Here is a 24,054-nt window from a genome sequence, read left to right on the forward strand (position 1 = left end):
TGCTGTACCATGGTACTTCAAACCAGAGATCGAGTCAAAATAAATTTCTGATTAAATCCTAATCATAAATCCACATTTTGAAAAGCATTGAGTTGAACTCAGAATTATGGAAGTGGTTTATCCAATCATATCTTATTATCATATGAACCTTTCTCTCATAAAAATAAGGTCAGCTGTAGAGTAATACTCTAAACCAAAAAGCTCAAACAAGGATTGGACAGATCTTTACGAATAGCTATCAACTTTTAGGAATTGGTTTTAAAGTCTTGGCCAAGGAACTTATGGCAAGAGAAAATATTTACATGCGAGAGGCCATGAACAGAATGGATATGCTTGCAATTAACATGTCACCCAAGTGTTTGCAACTTGGCATGCACTTGCTATTCAAGGGCACAAATGGAATGCAAAAACAAAGCACACATCATGAAGAAAGTTTATGCCCTAGTTATTAATTACTAAAAATATTTACTCAAAAAAAAAGTATCTTCATTGCAAAAGTTTTGGTGATGTTTGCCTTCAAGAAAAAACAAATAGGAATACAATGTAGGCTATATCTTTGGTCACAATCTAAAGAACAATCAGCATCATGTACACAAGTTAACCAACTTTGGCATGACACATAATTTTGGGTGGTAATGTCCTCATACTACCATTATTCATAAGAAGTATTAAAATACCAAGTTTTAGAGAACCGATGAGCGAACTTTGAAAGAAGAAAAATGTAATATGAGCGAATGATCAAATTTTGTATATTGTTACTATAAATTAAAAGAGCGTTATCTAGTGTCTCGATTATAAAATGCATAAAACAGAAAACTCTCTCAAATGTACCACTATGTCACCATTGCGCAGGGAGTAGCATTTGACAGTGTCTCGAGCCAGTCCACCAGATGCATTACCATCAAAATTTCCCTTGTCAACAACTGCATTAAGAAGGCTCACTGACATTTTCAATGATCCTCCAATTGATTGGAAACTTCCCCCTGCCATCCCAGAATTCACTGAAGATTGTTCTGCTACATTTCTCTTAGACCAAAGTGGTTCATCCAACTGGGCAATTCTAACAAAGAAATTTGAATTTCTAAATCTTTCCAACAAATTTTCAGTCTGTTGCTTATGATCTTCCATCATAAGGAGAGATTTGGTTGCAGAGATAACTCGTCTAGGAGTCATCTCGTTTCCAGCTGATATAGTTTCTCCATTGTCTTTTATACTTTGATGAGCAGTTTCTTCACATGTGCCATTCGCATCCCCCTCCCCACTGGCAGAACTGGATTTAATTCCTAAAATTTCAGTTTTTTGGTTTCCATTCTGACTAGATTTACCATTTTTAGACATCACTGCTGCAACTCTAAATGGAGTAATGATTTCTGAGTCCTGCTTTGCTGCTGACAAGCATACCAGGATATGAATCTGTTCACCTGGGATGGAAACAGATCAGATCCCAACAAAAAAAGTCTTTTGCATGTAATGAATTAGCTGAACAAGAATATTCTGGAAAATCTACTTACCAGGAAAAATGAAAGAACGATCTAACAAGCGCAACTGTAGTATATCAGGTGCATCACTCCAATTGTCTGGAAGTTCCTCTGTAAGTCTAAAGTCAATAACTATGGAATAAATGTAAGAACAATCTTTTACTTTAACAAAAGTATGGATAATATCACATAATCCGTAGTAACCTGAGCTGTACAAAACTGAAAGAAGTTTTAATTTGTAACAGGCAAGATGTAAAACTGTTCGAGTCAAAATGATCAACTTGAGTAGAGGGAATGTGTGTGCATAAAAAACAAAAATTAATAAGGATCTAGTACCATTATGTAGCAAACAATATCCATGAAAGTTCAAAATCAATCCATAGCCTCTATCAATGCTTGTGTAGGTTTCATTCATGGGCCTCAACAGATGTCTGAAAGAAAATCATCTATTTTTATTTGAAAACTCCTGACCAGCAATTTCCACTACTTGCTTAAGTAAATGAATGCCACAAGATCAAACACGAGTCTCAGCATGGTTAGACAACCATACTGGATCCTACTTGAATGGAGCAGGGCCTATGAAGGAAGCAGAAGGGCTCAAAAATGAAGGATACGGTTTAACATATGGAGCAAAAGGATTCATCAAGCTACACCAAATAAGATAAGAAAAGATAGTATAGTAGGGCCTCTTAAGCAATCAAGAACAAACAGTATAAACTACCATGAAGATTCTTGGTTATTTTGTTTTATGGGTATAGGATTCATCAGCTATCTCGCAACAATCTCAATTTGCATGATACCTAGAAGCAGACTAACAAAGCAGGATTTCTTCACGGTCGGGATATTAAAATAAAAGAAACATACAAAGCACATCTGTTTGTTACCGCCAGATATACTCCCGCGGGTCCTAGCTGATTTAGGGGGAACACATCACTCATGAAGAGTGTGGGCTGCCCCCATGTCCCCAAGGCAATAAATATCAGTATTGTTAAAATATAATAAAATCCAATGGTCATAATAGGGAAAATGGAGCGAAAAGAAAAAAAAGAGTTAAGATCCTCAAACTTGACAAAAGTCATACCTATAAATTAAAATGTCTATACAAAATGGCATTTCTCCGTTAAAATTCATCAATTCCTTTAATAGTTTGGAATTTTTAATTGCACTTAACCTATAATAGGATAGCCTCTTTTCCAACTGCAAGGGCTCAAGTGTGTTTTGAAATTCTCTTCTTTTCATCCACATGATTTGCACTTTTAAGAATGTTATATAACAAACAATTTTTTGGTGTGAAGTTCCAACTAAATTCAAGATCTATTGACTAACTTAAACCAGCTCAGCTTTAGAGCAAGCTAAAGCCTAAATCGATTATTGGGAAAGGGCATAGTGTTTGTACGCAACTACAATTTCTCCCAAACCGACATTGAGAAAGAAAATAGCAAGAACTGTATGACACACTTATCTATTTATGGCGAAGCTTGTGCACGTTAAGGGTGTGTTGATGCTGCTTAGAAAAAAGCACTTTGTAACTTCTAAAGCAAAAAAAAGTTTGCTCGAACAGTATCATTGCTTGACACTTGGGCAAGAGGGTGAGTGCTTGATTTTTTCCGGCTGCAATCAGTCCTTTGGAGTGGGGTGGGTAGGTGGGATTAGCTCCTCCTAATCTTTTCTTTAAAAAAAAAAAAAAAATCTTTTAAAGAAAAAAAGAAGGAAAACATTTCTTAAAAAAGTATTTGGTAATGGTACCTTAAAAATGCTTCTACAAAACGAAAAAGTCCAAAAAAGGTGTCAAAAAAATGCTTTTATGAAAAGCTAGAAAACCTAGTTCTTGCTTCTTTTTTTGAAAATAGAAGTGACACCAAACACGACCTAAGCAAAGTTGCCCCAACTAAGACCTTTCACTAGAAAACAACTTCAATGGACAATGGGAGCTCCAAAAAACATCTGATCTACAAATCTGCACTCTGATATCAAATCTAATTACTCCTTTGATAAAGAAGAACTTAATGAACCAACTTCAACTTGGCCTACCTCAAGAAATCCATCCTAGGAGGAAGTTGGCATCCGTGTCAATTCCCAAATTTCTCCATGTCTTGTGTTTCTCCTTAGGCACAAGCACTACAAAACTCCCTCAGCACAGAAAAAGGTAATCACATACTAATAAAGTACATCTTTTAGATGCAAGAAAAATAAGCCTCAGCAGAGCAACCTACGAAGCAATACAGACATCCATTAAAATTCTGACTCCATTCTCCCGCTGTTACTTAAGCCAATTCTAACTTTGTAAAATCAAGGCTTTCCATTGGCAAATTTAAAGCTCCCACTCCCCCTCCCCACTCCCAACCCCAAAAAATAACCTTGATTTTGCAGCTTTGGAAACTCTCCCTCCTCCAGATCATTCAAATTCTATAAACATTTTCCAAGCAATCCAAAGTTGAAGTACAAGTGCCTGATTTAAAGAGGAAAGAGCATTTTACGGACAACCTCGATACCATCAACAAACGAAATATTACTTGATAGATGCTACAGTATCAGACACATGACCAGTTAAAGGGGAAATAGTAATTGGTGAATATTTGTAATCCCATCAAACAATCAAGTAGTATTTGATTAACAGTTTTTATCCCATCAAGATATGAAATATCACGCAACAAGTGGGTGAGCCCTTTAAGAAATATATCAAGGACAGCTATCATTCCATCATCTAACAAAGTGACAGTCTATGAAATGCAAAGAAGTGATAGTTGTGATTCAAGAGAAAAAGGTATTTGATGGATGGTCCAGTCATTGGGAGAAGTGTCAAATATCCGACCTGGAATTTTTGCCTTGACAAACTTTTTGAAAGTGTACTAGTAGAGAGTCTCCCACAATTGATGTACATATCTTTAGAGACTAGGGAGTCAGCAGTAGTTTGGGAGGGTCTCATGATCTTGTATCATCATCCCTGGTTTTCTTTGGTACAGTCGGAAACAGAAAACTGTTTTTTCAATATTTGTTATCAGTGGATGATCGCTGCTAACTTTTTGTTTTTTTGTTGTGGATGCTTGCTGCTTTAAAGTTGGAAATACTTGAATCTTAAATCTCAACTCTCGTTCAAGAATTCCATTGCAAAATTCATTTCTTTATTCATCAATTTCTTGTTGAATAGCTTTTTATATATTTTCTTCTCATCCAAATATAATATTTTATTAATAAAAGTTGATATTACTATTAAGAAAAATTTAATATTTACCATTCAAGTAATTGGAAGGAACCAGTTGTTCGAAATGATAGACAAGTGCTTCAATGCACCGCAAAAGAACTAGCAATTGTTTATACACAATTTCTACACCACTTAGAAAGCAAATAGGCAGAATCATCCCTCAGTAAAGATTCCACCAAAGGTGTCCTTCAGCTTTTAAAGGGAAAGGAAGAATACTGATCATTTTATCATTATTATCATCCAATCCACATACAACTATACCTTGACAGGGGTCCTAGGAAGGAATTAATAGACATTTTATGACCGGCCATAAGTTCTCAACTAATCGTCACCTTCCAAAATCCTAGCCAAGAACAGTTTGGACAAGAGACAGAGGTGGAATAGAACCTACTTGGGCAGTTGGTTAGTTCAAAGAGATACCTCATCATTAATATTGCTAAGCTCATGTAACCAGACAACAACACTCCAAAAGTCCCTGTTAGACTTGGAAAGAGAATAGAGAAAGTGCAAAGAAGATGAGGTTTCATAATACAAAAAATCATTCATTTCTAAGGTACAACCCACAAGCCAATTGTAGCCATCTTCCGCTCAACCTCCCTCTCTTAATGATTCCTCTCCTTTCCAGGGAAAATACAGATACCTAAGATTAAAGTTATTATTCGTGACAAATATTATTAGACATATAATTTCCCATACTTCTGAAACTTAAATTTGAATCTTTAGGACAAGAAATTATGACCAATTATAGCATTCTTTTTGATAATAGTAACATACACCAACAGGCAACAACTAAGTAAAAAGTTATATTTTAGTAAGTTACATAGGAAATATTCTGATATCATGTTAGAAAATTTCTGCCAATACTAGTATATTTTAGTAAAATGAACCAGGATATGATAGAAAAAAATCGCATTGAGAACAAAGTAGCAAAAAGATGATAACACTTTCTTTATTTCTTTAAAAAAAATAGAACTTCATAGCACCATATTCACTTTCAGTATTTATTTTGCCTTTAACACATAGTATAAAACTATATATGTACATATACGTGTCCCTATGTGTGCTATATATACATTAATACATAAATGTACATATGTGTGTGTGTGTTCATATATATATATATGAATGTGCGTGCGTGCGTGCGTGTATACATGAATGTTTTTATATTGTTTCTCCTACTAAAAACCAAGAAATGGGAAATTTCATGGCTCCATTTCACATTCCAAATCTTGTTAATTATCTTTGTCCACTCTTATTTTTAAGAATTTGAGCAAAATGGAGGGCCAATGTAATTGAGAAAAGAAAGAGGAGAATTTTCCACATATCTGAATTAAAAATTGGTAATTTCATATTTAAAACTTTATTTAGTGCAAGTAAAAAAGAAAAGATCGTACTTGCTGCTAAGTTTTCCTAGATGAATGACCATGCTTTTTGGCAGAGAATCATTTTAAAACACTATACATAGATATATCAGAATAGTATAAACTTGTGGTGATTCTAAAAACAAACAGTTACAAGTGTATGCATTTGTATATGTCTAGAGTTCTTCTAGCGACATGCATACACACAGTTTAAAACACGCTCAATGGACATAAGAAGAATATTCTAAACCAACCTCTTTATACATTTAAAATGATCTGATGAACCACTCATAACTCCCAATATTTTCCACCAAGTAAAATAGATATCAATGATATGGATTGGAGAGTGAAAAAAACTGATAAATGAGATGTATGTGGGAGTTCAAGATATAATTTACTATTGAAATTTACATAGTTCAAGAACCTACCAAAGCCATGCTTATAGAATCTGGAAGTTTTATATTTAGGAAATCTCAGTTCTCAGTACCATGGAGAAGTGTTACTCAGCCTGAGGTAGCAAATTCCTATCACAGTGAACAAGCATTTACAAAGATTCACAAGTAACATTATGTCGATGATCAATTTAACCATGAAACTAGCCTTCATAATCATCAACAATGGCAAATCGAGTCTCTTTGTAATCCAAGTTGTACTTGTTAGTGATAGATTAAGTTTATCTATCTATCAATCATAAGCTTGTCAAAAAATGAATTAAAATGTTTGAGAGAACATACTGCATGGAATTGTGATCCATCCTTCATCTTCTGTAACATCAGCGAGGTTTCCACAAGCAAATTGGTTTTCTAAACCTTGTGTTTCCCCACCTCCATCGCCAACTCCATCACCATCTTTGCCATCATCTTCTTTTGTGCGAGTTCGGAAATGGATCTTCAGCAATGAGACCCTCCAAAGTAGTAGCTTGCTTCTGTGTCAGTGGCACATCTTTCTGCTGTTCAGCTTCAGGAAAACTATGTAGATCTGAAGCTACAGGATGGGCAGTTCTCAATAGAAAATTCATAATTCCGCCCAAAATACCTGCAAAGTCATTAAGGAAAATTTCAGATCCCGTCCAGGAAGAGAATATAAGTCTTTTCCTTAAAATTTAGAAGATTGAATTAGGAATATCTTAAAATTCATTGCACGGGATGGAATACAGCTTACAAGATTTTATCAGGGGCCAGCACACCCCTAGAAACAAATTTAAGATAAGTCAAAACATAGAAAAAGAAAGCACATATGAATGAATATAGGGAACAAAATATTAGGAAGATGGAAATTGATATAAGATCCCCTTCAAAACATGGCTAAATGATGCCACAGTCATATGACTTAGGAGATACAATACTAATGAAAATAGAAATATACATTTTGGCCCTATTAAACACGATAGCCAAAGGATACCAGAACACAAGCATTTTTTATCATGGAGATATTTTTACAGAAGCATGGTAAGATGGGTCAAAACACCTACAACAGACTGCAGTCAGATGGATGACTAGATGATTATAGAGTGTTTTGTGGCAGATTTATGCTTGGTTCACAAAAGGAAGATTTTGGAAGATCACAAAAGGGCCCTAAAGAGTGCTTATTTCAAAACATCTGAAACCAAGAAAGTGCAAACATGCAAGAGTATTTGTGGAAGTTAAGTTGATGATGGTAAAATTAGAAACAACAAGGTGCTTCTATATCAGGAGCATTGAAGTTGCTATAGGTGAGGAAAAGATAATGAAAAACTGGACGAAGGAGTATGGGTATGTGCAACTAACATCTCAGTGGGCCCAATAATTTGAAGAGCTCGTAACACCTAGGGCTGGGACAAGGACGAAAAGATTGAAAAAAATGAAAGGAAGTTATAAACAAAATCTGGAGAAGCTTGTGATAAAAATTGATGTGGTCCTGCATACAAATGATGTGCAAAAATGGGTTTGTAAAGCAAATCTCAGTTAGTCAAAAAAAAGAATAACAGGGTTTATTGTTATATATTCAATCCATGCAGAACACAGACACAGCATGAAGCAATATATGCTCCCTACAACACAATTACATGAATAATACACACGCATTTAACTATACTAACTACAAACACTAACTACAATAATGAGATGATAAAAAAAAAGATTACCGGTGCTAGTAGCATTAGCAGTGAATTTCATTAAAGAATGAGATGTTACATACACTACTGCTGCTAGGGAGGAAATTGGGATCTGTAAGTCATCAAATACATGATCATACATTGTTTGGTCAATAAAAGATAAAAGGATATTCTTACTTCTTAAAACTTCAATGTGCAATGAGGATTGCTCGTTTCTGAGTCAGCAGGTGACAGGACTTAGCAAAGTATGATAGAAACAATCTTAACTAGAAGGACATACTAACACTACCAATAGTAACCTCGGAGCACCGCTCACATTCAATATTCTAAATCCAGATCCATCGAATGTCGAGATAACAGTGTTTATGAGTCATACTGAACGGTAGTAGTCGCATAGCTCCATCTCAAGTGTTCCACGTCTTGTCAAATGCAACACTTCCATCACAACTAAACCCCAATTTAACTCTTCCAAACCATCAACAGAACACAACTAATCAGAGAACCAGGGTTTATACCACGACACCATGAACCTAAACGCAGACACAGCCCACAGGCCTCTCCACACTCGACCCAAAATAATACAGATGGCAAATTAGTCACGAACAAACATTTGTCAAATGGCACAGTAAAACCACATCAAAACCGAACTACATGAATGAAAAAGAAGATAAGCATTCATCAAAAATGAAGAAAATGACAAAACTCAAAAATTCCCAAAAACACACAATCAAAAAAAAAAAAGAAAAACAGCGCAGTAAATATCATAGAATCCAGATCGATCCACTCTCCATCAAGCAAGAAGCAACAGAGATCAACGACATTAGGGTTTCTAGATGATATAGGGTTTTATATACCGATGATTCAGGAAACAACTTCGAGATTCTGGTCTTTGCAGCAGCGATCGGAAAAGGAGCTAGGGTTTGGGGCAGAGAAAATGAAGAAAATGGGATCGGAGGAAAGGGATCTCACCGGACAAAGAGAACAGGGACGGAGCTCCGCCGGCGGTTGGAGAGGTCTTCGAGTGGACTCCGAAGGAGGCGAACAGAATAAAGAAGATGAAATCGAAATGGAGAGAAGTGAAGGTCGCGGAGAGAGAGGTGAAGGCAACCAACCACCTCCACCGCGCGCACGCCTCGCGCACGTGCCCCCTTGTGGCCTCCCACCGTGGCACTTAGCACGCCACTTATGCTTGCACTTCGGAAAGAGCAAGGTCTATTAAAATTATTCCCCCTCTTCTCTCTCTTGTTATGACCATTTTCTTCTTCTTTTTTTTTTTCTTTTACTTCCTGATGCAACTCAGGTTATAATCTTTTTCTCTCTCTAAAGCACTAAACATGGAGAACTCCACCAATTTGTCACGACTCATTATTTCAACTCTTCATCAATATTCCCTTTTTTTACTGTCACCCTTCTTCTTTCCTATAAAACCTGAAGACTTCGAATCTACTCAAACTTGAGATCTTTAACTCCTCGTTAACTACCTCTACCCCGAGCATCATCATCCCCATCTTGCCGAGTTGATACCATGAGAAATAGATTGAGCTCATCATTAGAGACCTCATGAGAAGGTATCTAAAGGCAAACCAGCATGAATGACGACAAGGTGGCTCATGGTGTATTACTTGAACATATGCTATGTATTGACGAAACAGCAACCAATATATATTGCTTCATTTTGAGGCTTAAATAAGGTATAGTCGATAAATAGTGAGTATATCAATGAATTGTTGGGTATGTTTTGTACCAAGAATGCTTAGATATGAGTTGCTTGGATATATATTATATATTAGAAAAAGGTTATTTAAACTGTATATCGAAGAAAGATGAGGAGCAGGGAATACAAGAGAAGCAGTTATATTTTTCCCAGCCGGCCAACCAATCAATGAATGTCTTATCACAAACTTTTTTCCTTCTCTTTCTTTAGAACTAATCAATGGAATGCAATTGATTTTTCTTATTTAGCTAAACTCTTGTCACTTGCGACTATATTATGGAAGAGAAGAAGGAAGATTGATTTGAAAGGAGAGGTAGAAAGAGAAAAAAAAAGAAGCAAAGAAAAAGTTGGCATCAAGACGGGCATTAGCATGAGAGAGAAAGAGGAGTGCATAGGAAAGTTTTGAAAGGAGGCAAATCCCATCGATATTTTTTTTTTTGTTTGTATTTTTATTTTTTTTCTCCTTCGATCCTATTAGAGGAGATTTTGCAATCAAAATAAATAAATAATAAAATTTAGATATTAATTTTGCAAGAAATGGTAGGATTTTTTTTATAAATAAAATGATCCACATTTAATATTGCTTGGATAATTTGCCTCGATGTATAAGTAAGAAGAAATAGGTAGATCTATGTATATATTATTATATGGTCTAGTAAAATAGTTTAAGTTGTTAATCCCACATCCTCTACTATGAACTCAGCGAACACCCCATGAATTAGCTATATACCCCACTAGCAGCAACCCATCGAGCTTGTTATTTGACAAATTTGGCTTTATTTCTCCAATATTCAAATTCTAGGAAGAAGATATTTGTTTTGAACAATTTGGAGATGTTTTCTTGAGGATGGAGATATAGAAAATGTAGTTGCTTTAATGTCACATAAACTCTCTTATGTTGTGATAACTGAGCAAAACTAATTTATAGAAATTCTAACAAATAGTTTTCTATTTTTTAAAAATAATTATTTTATATTTTTATAAAGAATTTATTCTTTCAACAAGCATAATGTTCGAAATTTCTTCTGACAACAATGCATATTATCATGAGCTTACAACACCTCTAACTAGCTAAACTATAACATCACCTTAGTCAAATCCATGCCTAATATATCAAGATCAAATTCAATCCATATGCAAACCCATGATTTCTGGTCAAAATGAAAAATAGAAAACCCTAAACCCGACTTATCCATGCATCACATTACATCCACAAGAGTGTAGAAGCCATCCTGCCATCCATGATCCTTTGTGTCTTTCATGCCAGTGTATTCAGGTGTGATGAGTGAAAGAAATCTAGCAGCCAAAACATCCTAGCTTGGATCCGTGCTGGTCCATCCCCATTATCCTACGCCTTCCCCCGCTGCCATCTGACAGCCCATATCACCCACCACCCTCCCACTCAAAGCAAAGAAGACCCATTTACTTCCCTTTCACCTCTCCCATTATTCCGGTGACCGTGAATTCTCCATCAAAAAAGACTCCTTACATCAACCTCCATAAACCAATAGCGTCAAATGCACCCACTATCCTTCTTAACCGTCTCAGCTGTTAGCATGCGCCAGCCACGTCATCTAATTTCCCAGTGTTCTTCGAAAAAGAAGGTTGGTTTAGGTTTGTTAGTCAGTTCATGAGGTACAATTATACTCCACCTCATTTGTTTATGTAAGTTATCAATCCATTTACTTACTTATTTTCGCTCAGAAGCCGTGCGAGGGAAACTTTGAGGGGAGGAGACGAGCGCGCGTGGAGTGCAAACCCTAGTTCTTAATCCGGCACGGAGGCGACGAGGCGGCGTGGGAGCGATCGGAGGGAGAGCGAGGTCTGTTGGATCGGATGGCGAGGAGGATGAGCGAGCGAGAGCAGCAACTACACGTCGGAGGACGAGGTACCGAGGACTACCGCGGGGCGATACCACGCCCGCGTCGGCGATTCCTTCAAGCAGGGGCCTACGTCGTCCAGTCCAAGCTCGGCTGGGGCCACTCTCTACCGTCTGCTCGCTGGACACTGTCACTCCGTAAGATCCCTAGAACCCCGATTCTCTCCGTAGAAGCTGAATCCATCGCTTCTTTTCTCGCTGTGTATAGACAGAGTCCTACCAATCCAGTCCTTTTCCCCTAAAGAAAGGAAGAGCACTTTTTGTTTTGAGTTTTTTCTCTAAATCGAAGAAGTATGGCTCTAGACTTGATCTCGTTTCGATATTTGGCTCTTTTGCTGTAAGATGAGGAGGATTGATAAAAGTAGGAAAATCAATTTGCTTCCGAGATCAAAAATGGAAAAATGGCTTAGAAGTTTGATCTTAAACTCATGCTGTTAACTCTTTTTTTTTTTTGCATCTGATACACCGATGAGACCTGATTTTCTCTTTTAATTTGTCTCATTGTTGCCTGAATGGAGGAACTAGCATCAAAATCTGATTTGCTTTGGTGTTATAGCGGTATGTGCACTGAAGGTGCAGAAAAGTGCGCACACTACACAGAGGCAGCAATGATGAGATAAAGATCTTGAAGCAGATTGCTGAGGGGACTCGGATGACAAGCGATGTGTTGTGAAGCTGCTCGATCACTTCAAGCATTCAGGACCTAATGGACACATGTGTGCATGGTGTTTGAGTTCTCGGGGACAACCTTCTCACTCTCATTAAGTACACTGACTACCGGGTGTTCCCTTTCCATGGTGAAAGAGATCTGCCGCATATTCTTGTAGCTCTTGACTACCTCCACCATGATCTACAGATCATCCACACTGACCTTAGCCTGAGAATGTTCTCCTGTATCCAGCATTGACCCTTCCAGGGACCCCGTCAGTCCGACTCCCCTGTTTTATCCCTCTGTGAAGTCCAATGACCCACCACCCAGTCCCTTGCCCCTGTCAATGGGGACCTTACTCGGAATCAGAAGAAAAAGATGAAGCGGAAAGCAAAGCGAGCGGCTGCCCGACATCAGGGAGTGCCATGGCTTCAGCTACTGTAATGCTAATGGGGTGCAACATTCATCTGCACTGAATGATGATGGTGATGGTGATGTGAAGTGCACAAGGAGCAGTGCATGGCATAGGAGAGGAAGCAGGAAACGAGGAAGAGGTTGGTGATGGAGGCTGACTTACAGTGCAAGCTGGTGGACTTTGGGAACGCTTGTTGGACATACAAGCAGTTCACAAGTGATATACAGACAAGGCAGTATCGTTGCCCTGAGGTGCTTCTTGGGTCCAAGTATTCAACACCTGCTGATATGTGGTCATTTGCCTGCATTTGCTTTGAGCTTGCAACAGGGATGTGCTTTTTGATCCACATAGTGGGGACAATTTTGATCGGGATGAGGTAAAAGACATGAGACTGGTACCTTTGATTTATAATTTTTTCCTTATTTATTAACTTTTTGGTTATCAGCGGTGTTAAATTATATCCAAAACTTATAAAGTTTGATGGTGCTTGAATAATGCTACCCAGAAAAGCTCGCCTGTCAGTGCTAATTCCTTAATACCTTTGCCTGTATTCACAGCTGAGATAAATCTTTCTTAAACCTAATGGCATAACATGTCCAGAAATAATTTATCCATTCAGGTTACACCATTTTGTCTGCTATAAGATACATTACACAGCACATGCAAGCAAACTGGAATTAACCTGGTAACTCATCTTTCTGTGCTTAGAGTCACTTTTGTTGTAGGCAGTGATGGCAGTAAGGTGATACTTTTAAGTTATGGTAATGAACTTTCTACTAGGCTTTATCTGCCATTTAGAATGTGACACATGCACATTTTTTGTAGGAGCAGCCACATCACATACATGTTGTCATATGGTGACAAGGGAACACAGGTTCAGGTTCAAAGGCTAAATTTTGTCCACCTATAATTTCACTATGACCTTTTTTTACATGAATAATCGCTCCATTATTCTTGCCAATCATGTAATATACCTTTATTTTCATACACTCTCTAGAATATCTAGTTTATTTTTTAGAACATATATAAATCTAAGATATCTTTGAAAAGGTTTCTGCTATAAGTTGCATTTCTGATATCATCAAGCAGAGGAAAGGTCATCTTACGGAAACCCATCATTAGTTCAGAATATGTTATAATTCAGTCTCTAGAGTGTAAATTCGGTGAAATTTTACTCTCACTCTTTTTACTTTCTGGGCAAACTTCTTTGGGAAATGAAATTTTCTCTCATTTCATCAGAACAAGCCTCTCTTCTGTCAAATTGGGAACATCTGAGAAACCTATGTACTTGACATTTCACATGGAATGAGCTAATGAAGTAGATGGTCTATCAAATAATACTTGTTTATTCGTGAACTGGATTTCATATTGAATATCGTGAAGTCTAGTTTATCAAACAAATGATATGCCTTTTTAGCTCAAGATGGAAACTTAAAAGCCTCATCTGTTACTAATTTTTCTAATGTAGTTTCAATTCACATTTCTGGCATCGTGTGCTTATTTCAGTGGTCTAGTATTTCAATAATTTGGACCTCTTTTATTTTTCAATTGCTTCTTTGCTTGTTTTTCATCTAACAACTTTTCATGCGAGTAGGTATCTTGTTTTCATCCCAGCTGCATTATGATACAAATAATTGATTTTGCAGGATTTGAGATCTGAACCTATCTTTTGCCTTGATATGCTTCACCATCTTGTAAAACTGGAAGTGTGTGAATCTCATTGTAATTTCTGCCAAAGGCTAATAGATGGAAGATTATTTTCTTCTCTCCCAATTGGTGGTAGCCTTCCAGTTCTCCCTTTTTCTATTACTTGAATCCTCCTAGGCATATATAATAATAATAATAATATCTTCTCAAATAGGATCTATTTCCATTATTTTCATGACATTGACTAGTGTTAGATTCTCAAAAAACTACCATGTGAAAATGCTCCTTTACGTCAATTCTTTTTAAATCTAATTCTCGAAATATTTCTCAAGGAAGGTTTAAATAATTTGACATTATGTCTTCAAACAGAAAATGTCTATCTATATTTGAAATTTCCTTTTTCTCTCCGTAATTTAAATCTTTCATTGTAATAGCTGTCTTCTATCATGATCAGCCTCTTAATTTCTATTCTTTTCTTGTTGAGGATGTTTTTCCTTCTAATTCCTTTCTGCCTCTTGTGTCTACCATACCTTGCTAAGTTTCTGTTTCCTTGTCTGGAGGAATTCTGTTGGGGTTTCTATAGTTGCCAATGAGTGATTATCTCTTGTACAAACATTCTTTCGTAACATCATATACTATTTTTTTTCCCTCCTTTTTCTTTTTTTCCTAAGTTAACTTCATTAGAATTGACATATTAAACTGAAAGATCTAGCAACCAATAAGTCGAGGCATATAGACTTGGTTAGCATCAATGGTCCATAACGGAGCAATTGTATGTCCCTACATCTTCCCTTCCCAACTTCTCTCTCCATTTTTCCTTTACAGAAACTATAGAGAAAGTTGATCAAGAGAGAGGCAATGTAATTTAATGACAAGCAGGCTGCACTGGTTAAAAAACTTCTCAGTAATAATGGTTCTCATTTCTTTATACCAACTACCAGTAGCCTCTTGCCAATTGTTTCCATGTTATGGAATCACCTCAAAGCAACTCTGAGCTAGCAGATAGTTATACATAACCTTTATGAATCATTAAATACTGCAAAGATAATTGTAGAAAAAGTAATGCGAATTATAGTTAGACCTAGCATTAGCCCCTCTATATAAGGTTTTCATTTCTAGCTCAGCTTTTTTAACTTTGAATAATTCAGATAATTAACATGTCTTAGGACTGCCCTAGGAGTAGCTGTTGATATCCCCTGTTATGGAGAGTTGTAATAACAAGATGTATAGACCAATTGATTTCATGTATGTTCTGGTGGTTAAAAAGTGAAATTATGTATTTATTTGAAGGAGGATGACAATCTTGTTTAATGCTTATGCTTATTTTGAAAGCGTGCAACCTTGATTGTGTGTTTACAGTCAGGGACTTTCAAGTTTAAAATTTGAACATGTAATATGCTCCAGATAGCTTCAGAAAAGAATCCTAGTTAATCATAAGACTGATAAATGGCACATTCCTCATTCGTGTTGAGAACCATAACATGTACACATCATTTTTGAAGGAGAAATGGATTAAAATTTCAGGTTATGTTGATTTTTCAAGACCTACAAACGTTTTCACCTCAATCATTAGGTGATGCTTTTGTTCATGTTAACATTGGGTAGTTATCAGTTTAGGGCATCAAGAGAAAAAGAGCTTTCAGTAATAATTCTAGGAGTAAAGAGTAGGAACAAGCCGTACATTGTGTCAATAATAAATCTCTAAACACATCATTTCTCCCTTAGAGGTCTCATCTTATAGTTTAACAAGGCTAAGTTAAGTTGTCTCCAGCATATGAGTCCCAGTGTTACCTAGACACTTGGCATGGGTGTCAAGTCGTCAAGTGTCCTCAAGTGTTGAACACAACAACCTCCAAAAATCTAGGCATGGGGACATGGCATGGATATACATATAACATTATATGTATAGAGAGTGAGTGCATATCTGTTAGCATATGTATGTATGTATGTATGTAGTGCGTTTGTGTCTTTTGATGCTTATTCCCAAAAAAGAGATATTTGGAATTATTGATGCTAACTACTTATGGAAGCAAACTAACAATTAATTTAGTGGAATGGCCATGTTGTTTAATTTATTTTCCATTTTGGTTCAAGATATTTTGAGATAGTGAAAATGATAACTAACCATGATATGTTTATATTAAAAACATAATATAATTTGCTTAAAGTGTTCATATAACTAAGATAACTATTATTATAAAACAATGAAGAGACTTTGCTTGAAGTGTTTACAAAAGAATTAAGGACTTTTCATTTTAGGTATCAAGAAAAACTTAAGGACACTTTACTCAAAGTGTCCAACAATTAAAACTAAGAGTCTCGGCATGGCACTCCAAAAAATGCAAGCATCGGACACTCATTGCCGATGTCAATAGGACACTTCAAAGTGAAGCATTCAGTCATGTCATGCCGTGTCCAGCTTTGTTCAAGTGTCCAAAGGTGTTGACATTTCCAGATAGCTTAAAAATGGAGTGTCTAGGTAACACAGATGAGACCTTAAGAGTAGACATGCAGCAAACCAACGATGTTTGATGCCTTGTTGGCTTAATTTTGTGTTTTGAATCGTCTGTAAGGATTGTTTGTTTTTTAGAAGTCATAATGTAAGTTATTTATACTTTCATTGTTTTTTTTGCATACCATTCGAAAGCATCATTTTGCTGAACCATATCGAACCGATCGGTTCAGGGCGTATTGAACCGGATGGTTGGTTATCAGTATGGTTCAGTCTGTCGGTTTGAAACAGAGGGAGAGGGAGAGGTTGAAGTTTTCCAACTTCAGCTGGAAATTTTCAAAACAATTTAGGGCTCTTCCCTCTCGCACCCCCTCCTTCCTTCCCTCCCTCTATCTCCTCCTCCTGTTTGGCTCTCCCTTTGTCGGTACACCTTGGAATGGCATAGCATGGATCTGTACCATGCCTAACCGGTTGCTGGCTGGTATGTCCTCCAATAACTTGTTGAACGAACCTTGATGCGGAGCTTTTAAGTTGTGTTGCAAGAATCTTCTCTTATTAAGTCATGTTATGTGCAAGTCAGATTGCTTTCTAACTTCATGTCATATAACTTAAATCACATTAACGAGTCATGGACAAATCAGAGGGAATAAGTGTTACATGATTTTGAATGTAATTTGGTGCAAGACTGTTTGTTGGTTGAGGACAAAGATGTATTTAAAGATTGGTATATGGGTTTGTCTTGTCTTGTATTCAACAAGTATAGAGGTACTTCCTGTTGAAGTGTCCATATGATTGAATGAGTTGTGCAGTGCATAAATGCTACTTGTGTAGCAATCTAGGAGTGCTACATGTAGCCACATGTATAAAGTTAATGAATTTATATATGGAACCTAGCCTGTCCAGTTTAAATTTGTTTATCAAGGTCCAAAATGGGTCTATCCCGCAGGAGTGCTTATTTGTAATTTGAGGTCTTATATACTAAGTTGGAGGTGAAAATATCGTGTCAAGAACCAAATCAAAATTCAGTGATATGAGATGGGTTCTTTCTATTTTCATCTTCAAATAAATGATCTTTCTTCCCACAAATGGTTGGCTTTTGGAAATATTGCTGACCTAAAGTTTTTTCAGAGAATACATGGAATCTAAACATGAATTTATTTTTAGGTGTTAAACGGTTTTACCCCGAATTTTGTCATTTTCTTGAGATAAAAATTTGCAATTATTTTGGTGTGTTAGCAAAAGCATTTCTACAATTTTTACAATAAAAAATTGCCTTTTGGGTCAAAGATGTGTTTGGTAACCTTCAATAAGTACTAACATAAACAGGAGTCAAAAGCTGCCTTAAGAATAGTTGTATTGCACATGCACACGAATTAGGTCACTTAAATTTAATCTGCTTGCGTGGGTTCAATGTAAACTAAACATATTGTCTTATGTGGTGTGTTTTTTTTAAAAAATATTATTATTCCTTAAGTTGATCTCAAGAAAGTTTGATTTATATCTATTAGAATTAGACCTATTCTATTGAAATCAAGGTTTCAAATACTGTTGGTATGGGCCAGTATGAATGTGTCCATACCTTTGGCAAGTTTCCGGCACCGGTGCAGAGTGTGTTGGTAAGGGATGCAATCCTGAATTGTGTGTCATTACTGGGTACGTTTCCATTCCGGCAAAAAAATGGTGTGAGGTCCGGTACTGGTTTTTTAAACCTGGGTTGAGACCAAATAAATTTAAAACAAATGATTTCACATGATGCTTTACCTTAAGCCGGATAAGTGAAAGAGTGCTTCTTTCTAAAGCATTTCAACTGAAGCTCTTCATAAAAGAGCTCTTCTGAAAAAGCAGAAGCAATGCCAAATTGTTCTAAGACTTGACCCAGCTCATACACACACACACATACACACATGCAGACGGTAATGCAAAATAAGCATCATCATTTGCAGATTATTAAATTTAATATCATATGAACAACAATTACAATATCAAAAATTAGCAAGCATGATAAAAGTTGAAAAGGAGCACAAATAGATGAGGTTATGTATGCAGGATCTGAGATCAACAACACTTAATTTATGCAATACTCATTGAACAGGAAATGTTAGCAACATGGAAAGTTCAACATAGAAATCTACATGCCGTATTATCCATAAAATGTTATCCATCCTCCAACCACCACTTTTAGTAACTTGATGGAACTTTATGGACAGGGGACGAATTTATTTTACAGTTTCTATTAATGTTTCTATTCTAGAACTCTTAAGGTTACAAATACATAGCCAGCATAAAATGGTAAAAAAGAAAAAAAAAAAAACTGAAAGAAACTTCAACATATGAACTTATTGGTGGCTTCATATCATGCTTAAAGTGAAGTATTCAAGCTAGTTTAAAATATGTTACTCAGGCCCTCTAGCTATGAATGGAACTTTGCAGGTTGGACAATCATGGTGTGATCCATTTGTCCCTTTACTTGATGTCTATGCTTTAAGTGACTTCTTAGTGACCAGTAGAAGCCTTTTTTATTCGTACTATAGGATCCTCTGTAAGTCTTAGAACCAAAAACTTGTGTCTAAGAATTCTATCACTTGTAGTCACTCAAAGATTCTCTGTTCCCAATCAAGAAGGGATATGCCTTACAGTTTTCATTTGTCTCTGAAATGAATGACAACAGCTTCTGCTGCCTTTAGAGCATGACTAGAACGACAATATATGTAATCATAAACAAAACCACTAGGTAGGAATTTTCAAGTTTCCATAGAATTGAAGGTTTAAAATGCATATCACAAGTTACTCGAGTGCTTCAGGTTCTGTTCTATTAGCAGGCAGCCATAGAGATCAGAAATGATTTCAAGCTATTTTAAGCTTCTGTTATGTTGAATATATATGTTGCAACTGTTAGATTGAACAATTTTTGTTTTCTTCGAGTCGACACACATAAGATAAAAAGAGGCAAAGATTACAGTGGTTAGAATTTGAACCAGCAGGATGCATCTATGCGTAGATCTATTCTCAAAGAAATGATTTAAATTCCCATGGATTGGAACTTGTGATACAAAATACAACAAATGAGAAAAAATCCTAACATTTCCAAGTTTTCCTAAAATCTACCTCTGTACATGTATTTCAATAATGAAGTCAATATGTATCCCAATCCCAAGACATCATCAGAGGCTCTGAGCAGGTTTTTGTAGTGAGAGTTCTTGGGTTGATGGGATCCAAGGAAGCATGAGGGTATTTAAGTGAGGTAGGGCTGTATGAGTCATCACCATTCTTGAAGGATATTTAGGGAAATGAGATTGTTGGAGGGGAGAGATGGAGTCGGAGAGAGGGTATGGGAATTGGTGTTTATAAGTGAAAAAGGATGGCCCTGCCACTTTTTTCATTTTACCCTTTCAAAAGAGTCACTAAAAGAAGACACGAAAGATGAAAGCAAAGTTATTAGCTGCCTGCTTTATGCTAGTTTCTTTCCTGGCAGCTTGGTGGTAAGGATGAAAGACGTAACAATTTTGTGTTTGTGTGTTTAATTTTTGAAATTTTATTTTGGAGGTAAGATATTTTGCAAGCATTTAGTTTTTGTGGTTATCTGAAAGGATAGATCCCCTTTTCTCCTGTTACTCATATAGTTTATTTTTCATGAAATGCTTGTAAAAGGGCATCCTGGTGGATGAGGCTCCCGCTAATATGGTGTCTGGGGAGGGTTAGATATATTCAGCCTTCCCCCCACGTACACTATTTCTGTGAGTGTCATAGAAGACATATTTATATGTTGAAAAAAAAATACACTTAATTGTGTATTGGTGCAAAGTGCTCTTTATAGCCAATTTTTTAGAAGAACCTGTGTTGTATATTGCAATGTGGCATTGAGGCCTTTGTCAGTCTTGGGGATGCTGAGTGAAATTTCAGAAGATATATTTTCCTAGTAAGGAAATTATATGAGGCTGTGGTTTTGATTGTGTCATTACATGAATTAAATGCATGAAGAACTCTATCTTTTGTTACATCAATCTCTTTTTGAAGCTTGGGTAGGACATAACCAGAGTAAATTGTTGCTCGTATTAGTGCCTGGGTTGAGAAACTCAAAATTTTTGTAATATTTCCTTCTACAGTTAGTTAGCCTGAAATGATACATAAGAGAGAAAAATCAACATAGAAGCAGCTAAGCTCTAGGATGATTGTTACAATCTCTATTTTTCCCTATCTTGGCTATGCTTCTGCGGTTGTTTTTACCACTGAGCTGAATTCTTGCTTTATGTTAATGCCACATTTGTTGGGCCATCTGCTTGACTCTTTATGAAGCAATCAGTTGCCCCATTTATCTCATTCTTATGTCATCTTTCTTCTTGTGGCTTGAGTGTCGCTGGTTTCATGTCGCCACTATTTCTGTCGGAGTTCAAAACTGCATGTTGTCACTCAGTTGTTCATTAGGATTAAGAAGAATGTTCCCTGAAGATGCCCTAGCTGGATTACTCAGTTCTCTTGAGTGATTTTGAAATCCATGTTAACATCTCTCTCTCTCTGTTTTTTTTTCCCCTCTGAACTAGCAGTGGTTTTTGATAGTTCACTTGCATGCTATGCTGGTTATTTATATTGTGTTCACCTGATGTATAGGTAAACAATATTCATTTTTGAGTTTTTTTTTTCCCCTCCTTTTCAACCAATCTAGTTTGTCTGCATATTTTCCACATACCAACGGATAAGCTACTGCCTGCTAATGTTGTTTTATCAATGTTTTTATGTTCCATATGATTTATCATTATCAATCCTAGATGTTACAGTGGAAATGAAAATGTGAAAGGCGAAAGTTAATAGGGATAGTTGCACATTTCCTGCAACAGCTGATGTTCATTGTTTTTGTGATGCTGAAATGTTATATTAGAATTCTGTACATGAATATTTCCTATTTTCTTTTATTGACCAAGATTTGCTTTCTCCAAAAATAAGAATAAGCATAATGCTGGGTCTGCTTGAATGTCTGACGTTGCATTGTGCTCTTTATATTTCCAATGGATGTTAGCATGCCCGAGTTCCAAACCTGATAGTTTCCAGGTTTCATAAACTTTGACGTGTGTCTCCAAACACCAAACCTGATAATATATCATCAATAAACATGCTTTTTTGTACTTATAATGGTTCAGCCTTGCAAACTAAATTTGCAGTCGAATAAAATCGGCGCCTGACATTCCTAGTTAAATGTGAAGTATACAAAGTGTTCAAGAGAGGAGCAGATAAGCTGATCCTCTGAGCATGCATAACAGCAAATTCTGCAACTTATTCTATCTTGTATTGCCTGCATAAAAATTTCTATGCTTGGTTTCATGTCATTGTAGAAATTTCTGTGCAGCCACTCATTCTACCATCCTGCATTAATGTTGCCTGCAAACATGTCCCCAGTGTATACAGTTCTTTGTGTTGGATGACTGCATGTCCTTATGCACGTCTAATAGAGATAGCTCTTTCCTAAATTAAGAGGTATGAATTTGCTGCTTGGTACACTGGACAGACCATCTTCTACTAATACATGCATATGGTATCTCCATTCTTCCATGCTTTCTGGAACAACTACGATTGTGATGATCTTGATTGACTGTGATGATGTTGTAACGGGGGAGAATCTTTACTGGTAATGATTGAGCTATAATTGTTTATCCATTATTCTACTTATGCTGTGCAGGACCACTTAGCATTGATGATGGAGCTACTAGGTATGATGCCACGCAAGGTAAAGCCATCTTTTCTCCTACTTAAGTTCATCTTTAGAAAGTTTACTTGTTTCAAACATTCACTTAATGCTCGTTGCCAGATTGCTTTGGGTGGCCGGTACTCCCGTGCATTCTTCAATAGGTATGGGGACTTGAGGCACATCCGCCGCTTGAAGTTTTGGCCCCTCCACAAAGTGCTTATTGAGAAGTACGACTTCAATGAACGGGATGCAAAAGACATGGCTGATTTCCTTGTGCCTATACTTGACTTCGTTCCAGAAAAGCGTCCCACAGCGGCTCAGTTGCTTCAGCACCCATGGATCAATGCGGGACCTTTACTATGCGAGCCATGCTTGCCACCTACCGATCAAAGCCAGCCATCGGATGATGGTGTTTCTGAGAAGCAGAGGAAGGAGAAAGATGAAAGGGAGGAAATGGCAGTGGGATTGGGGAATATGGCCATTGATGGAGCTTCATAGCCAACCTAAGATCCTCAAAGTAGTAGTAGACCAAGCCAGGCAAATCTTACAGCCTCCGGGTAGGTAGTCGTTATGATATACAAGCATTCCACCTTAAAACGAGCAAAGTTTTTTGCCACAGTGTATGTATTCTGGCTAGGAGAATGATAAACCCTTCCAGCTTGAAATGCGTCAAGGATGGGTGTAAAATGGAAAGGTTTAGGTGTTCTATTAGGGTGGGAACAGTGGTTGAGGTAATGTTTACATGGTGGGATTATAGAGATCGATCCCTGTTAGCTTGGATATTCTGTAAGATGAGCTCCCATTTATTCAAATTTCTTTTTGGAATGAACTTGCAACCCCAACCATCTTATTTATCTGGAAATTTTCAAATAATAGCTGGTTTATAAATTTTAATTTGATCGTCTGAATGGTTATGTCAATAGAGTGCCTCTTTTTTTTTGGTTGATAAAAATGGAGCAATTATGAATATAGTAAAAAATGTCAGAAAACAATATATCACGGAGTGGTCCTAAATCCGTCCATGGTATATCCCCGTAGAGCTCTGCTACAAGCAGGATACTTTTCTCCTGATTGATAGCTCATATTGCCACTAATTTTTTTTGTTTTTTTTCTTTTGATGTGAAAGTGGGAGGATGTGAACCACCCTTTTGTTTCATACGAGGGAAACTATCCGATTCAGTACAGAAATTCGAGATCTGAAAAAAAAAAAACCCCCCAAGACTTGGCAGAAGTTAGAAAAGGATTCCAACCAGCGTCGGTAACAAGCGACATAAATACAGGCCTTCGTAAGTGGGAATCTTGCCACGATATCCATTGATCGGAATGATCCAGACAAAGTACCAAGTACCTAATGCAGCCATTAAAAAGCTCCTAAGCAGGGACAGCTCTAGACAATGAGAAATAGAAAACCTGTCCATCACCTGTCAAGACAACTTCAGCCTCTGGTGATTTGTAGAAGCTTTTTTATCTCTGTCTTCATATCTTCTC

General features: G+C 36.8%; 1 protein-coding gene and 1 pseudogene across 1 annotated transcript; one reads left to right on the plus strand and one right to left on the minus strand.

Moving 5' to 3' along the window:
* Window positions 1-335: 335 nt before the first annotated feature.
* LOC140852124 (uncharacterized) lies at window positions 336-6,969 on the minus strand. Its single transcript, XM_073245039.1, has 3 exons — window positions 6,776-6,969; window positions 1,512-1,589; window positions 336-1,421 (listed from the first exon to the last, which is right to left on the minus strand). Exon 3 carries the CDS (start codon window positions 1,336-1,338, stop codon window positions 793-795), a length of 546 nt encoding a protein of 181 aa, XP_073101140.1. The 5' UTR covers window positions 1,339-1,421; window positions 1,512-1,589; window positions 6,776-6,969; the 3' UTR covers window positions 336-792.
* A 2,020-nt stretch (window positions 6,970-8,989) lies between these two features.
* On the plus strand, window positions 8,990-23,395 carry LOC140851974 (uncharacterized; annotated as a pseudogene).
* Window positions 23,396-24,054: the final 659 nt, after the last annotated feature.

The sequence above is a fragment of the Elaeis guineensis genome, chromosome 10, assembly GCF_000442705.2.
Source record: "Elaeis guineensis isolate ETL-2024a chromosome 10, EG11, whole genome shotgun sequence".
NCBI lineage: Eukaryota > Viridiplantae > Streptophyta > Magnoliopsida > Arecales > Arecaceae > Elaeis > Elaeis guineensis.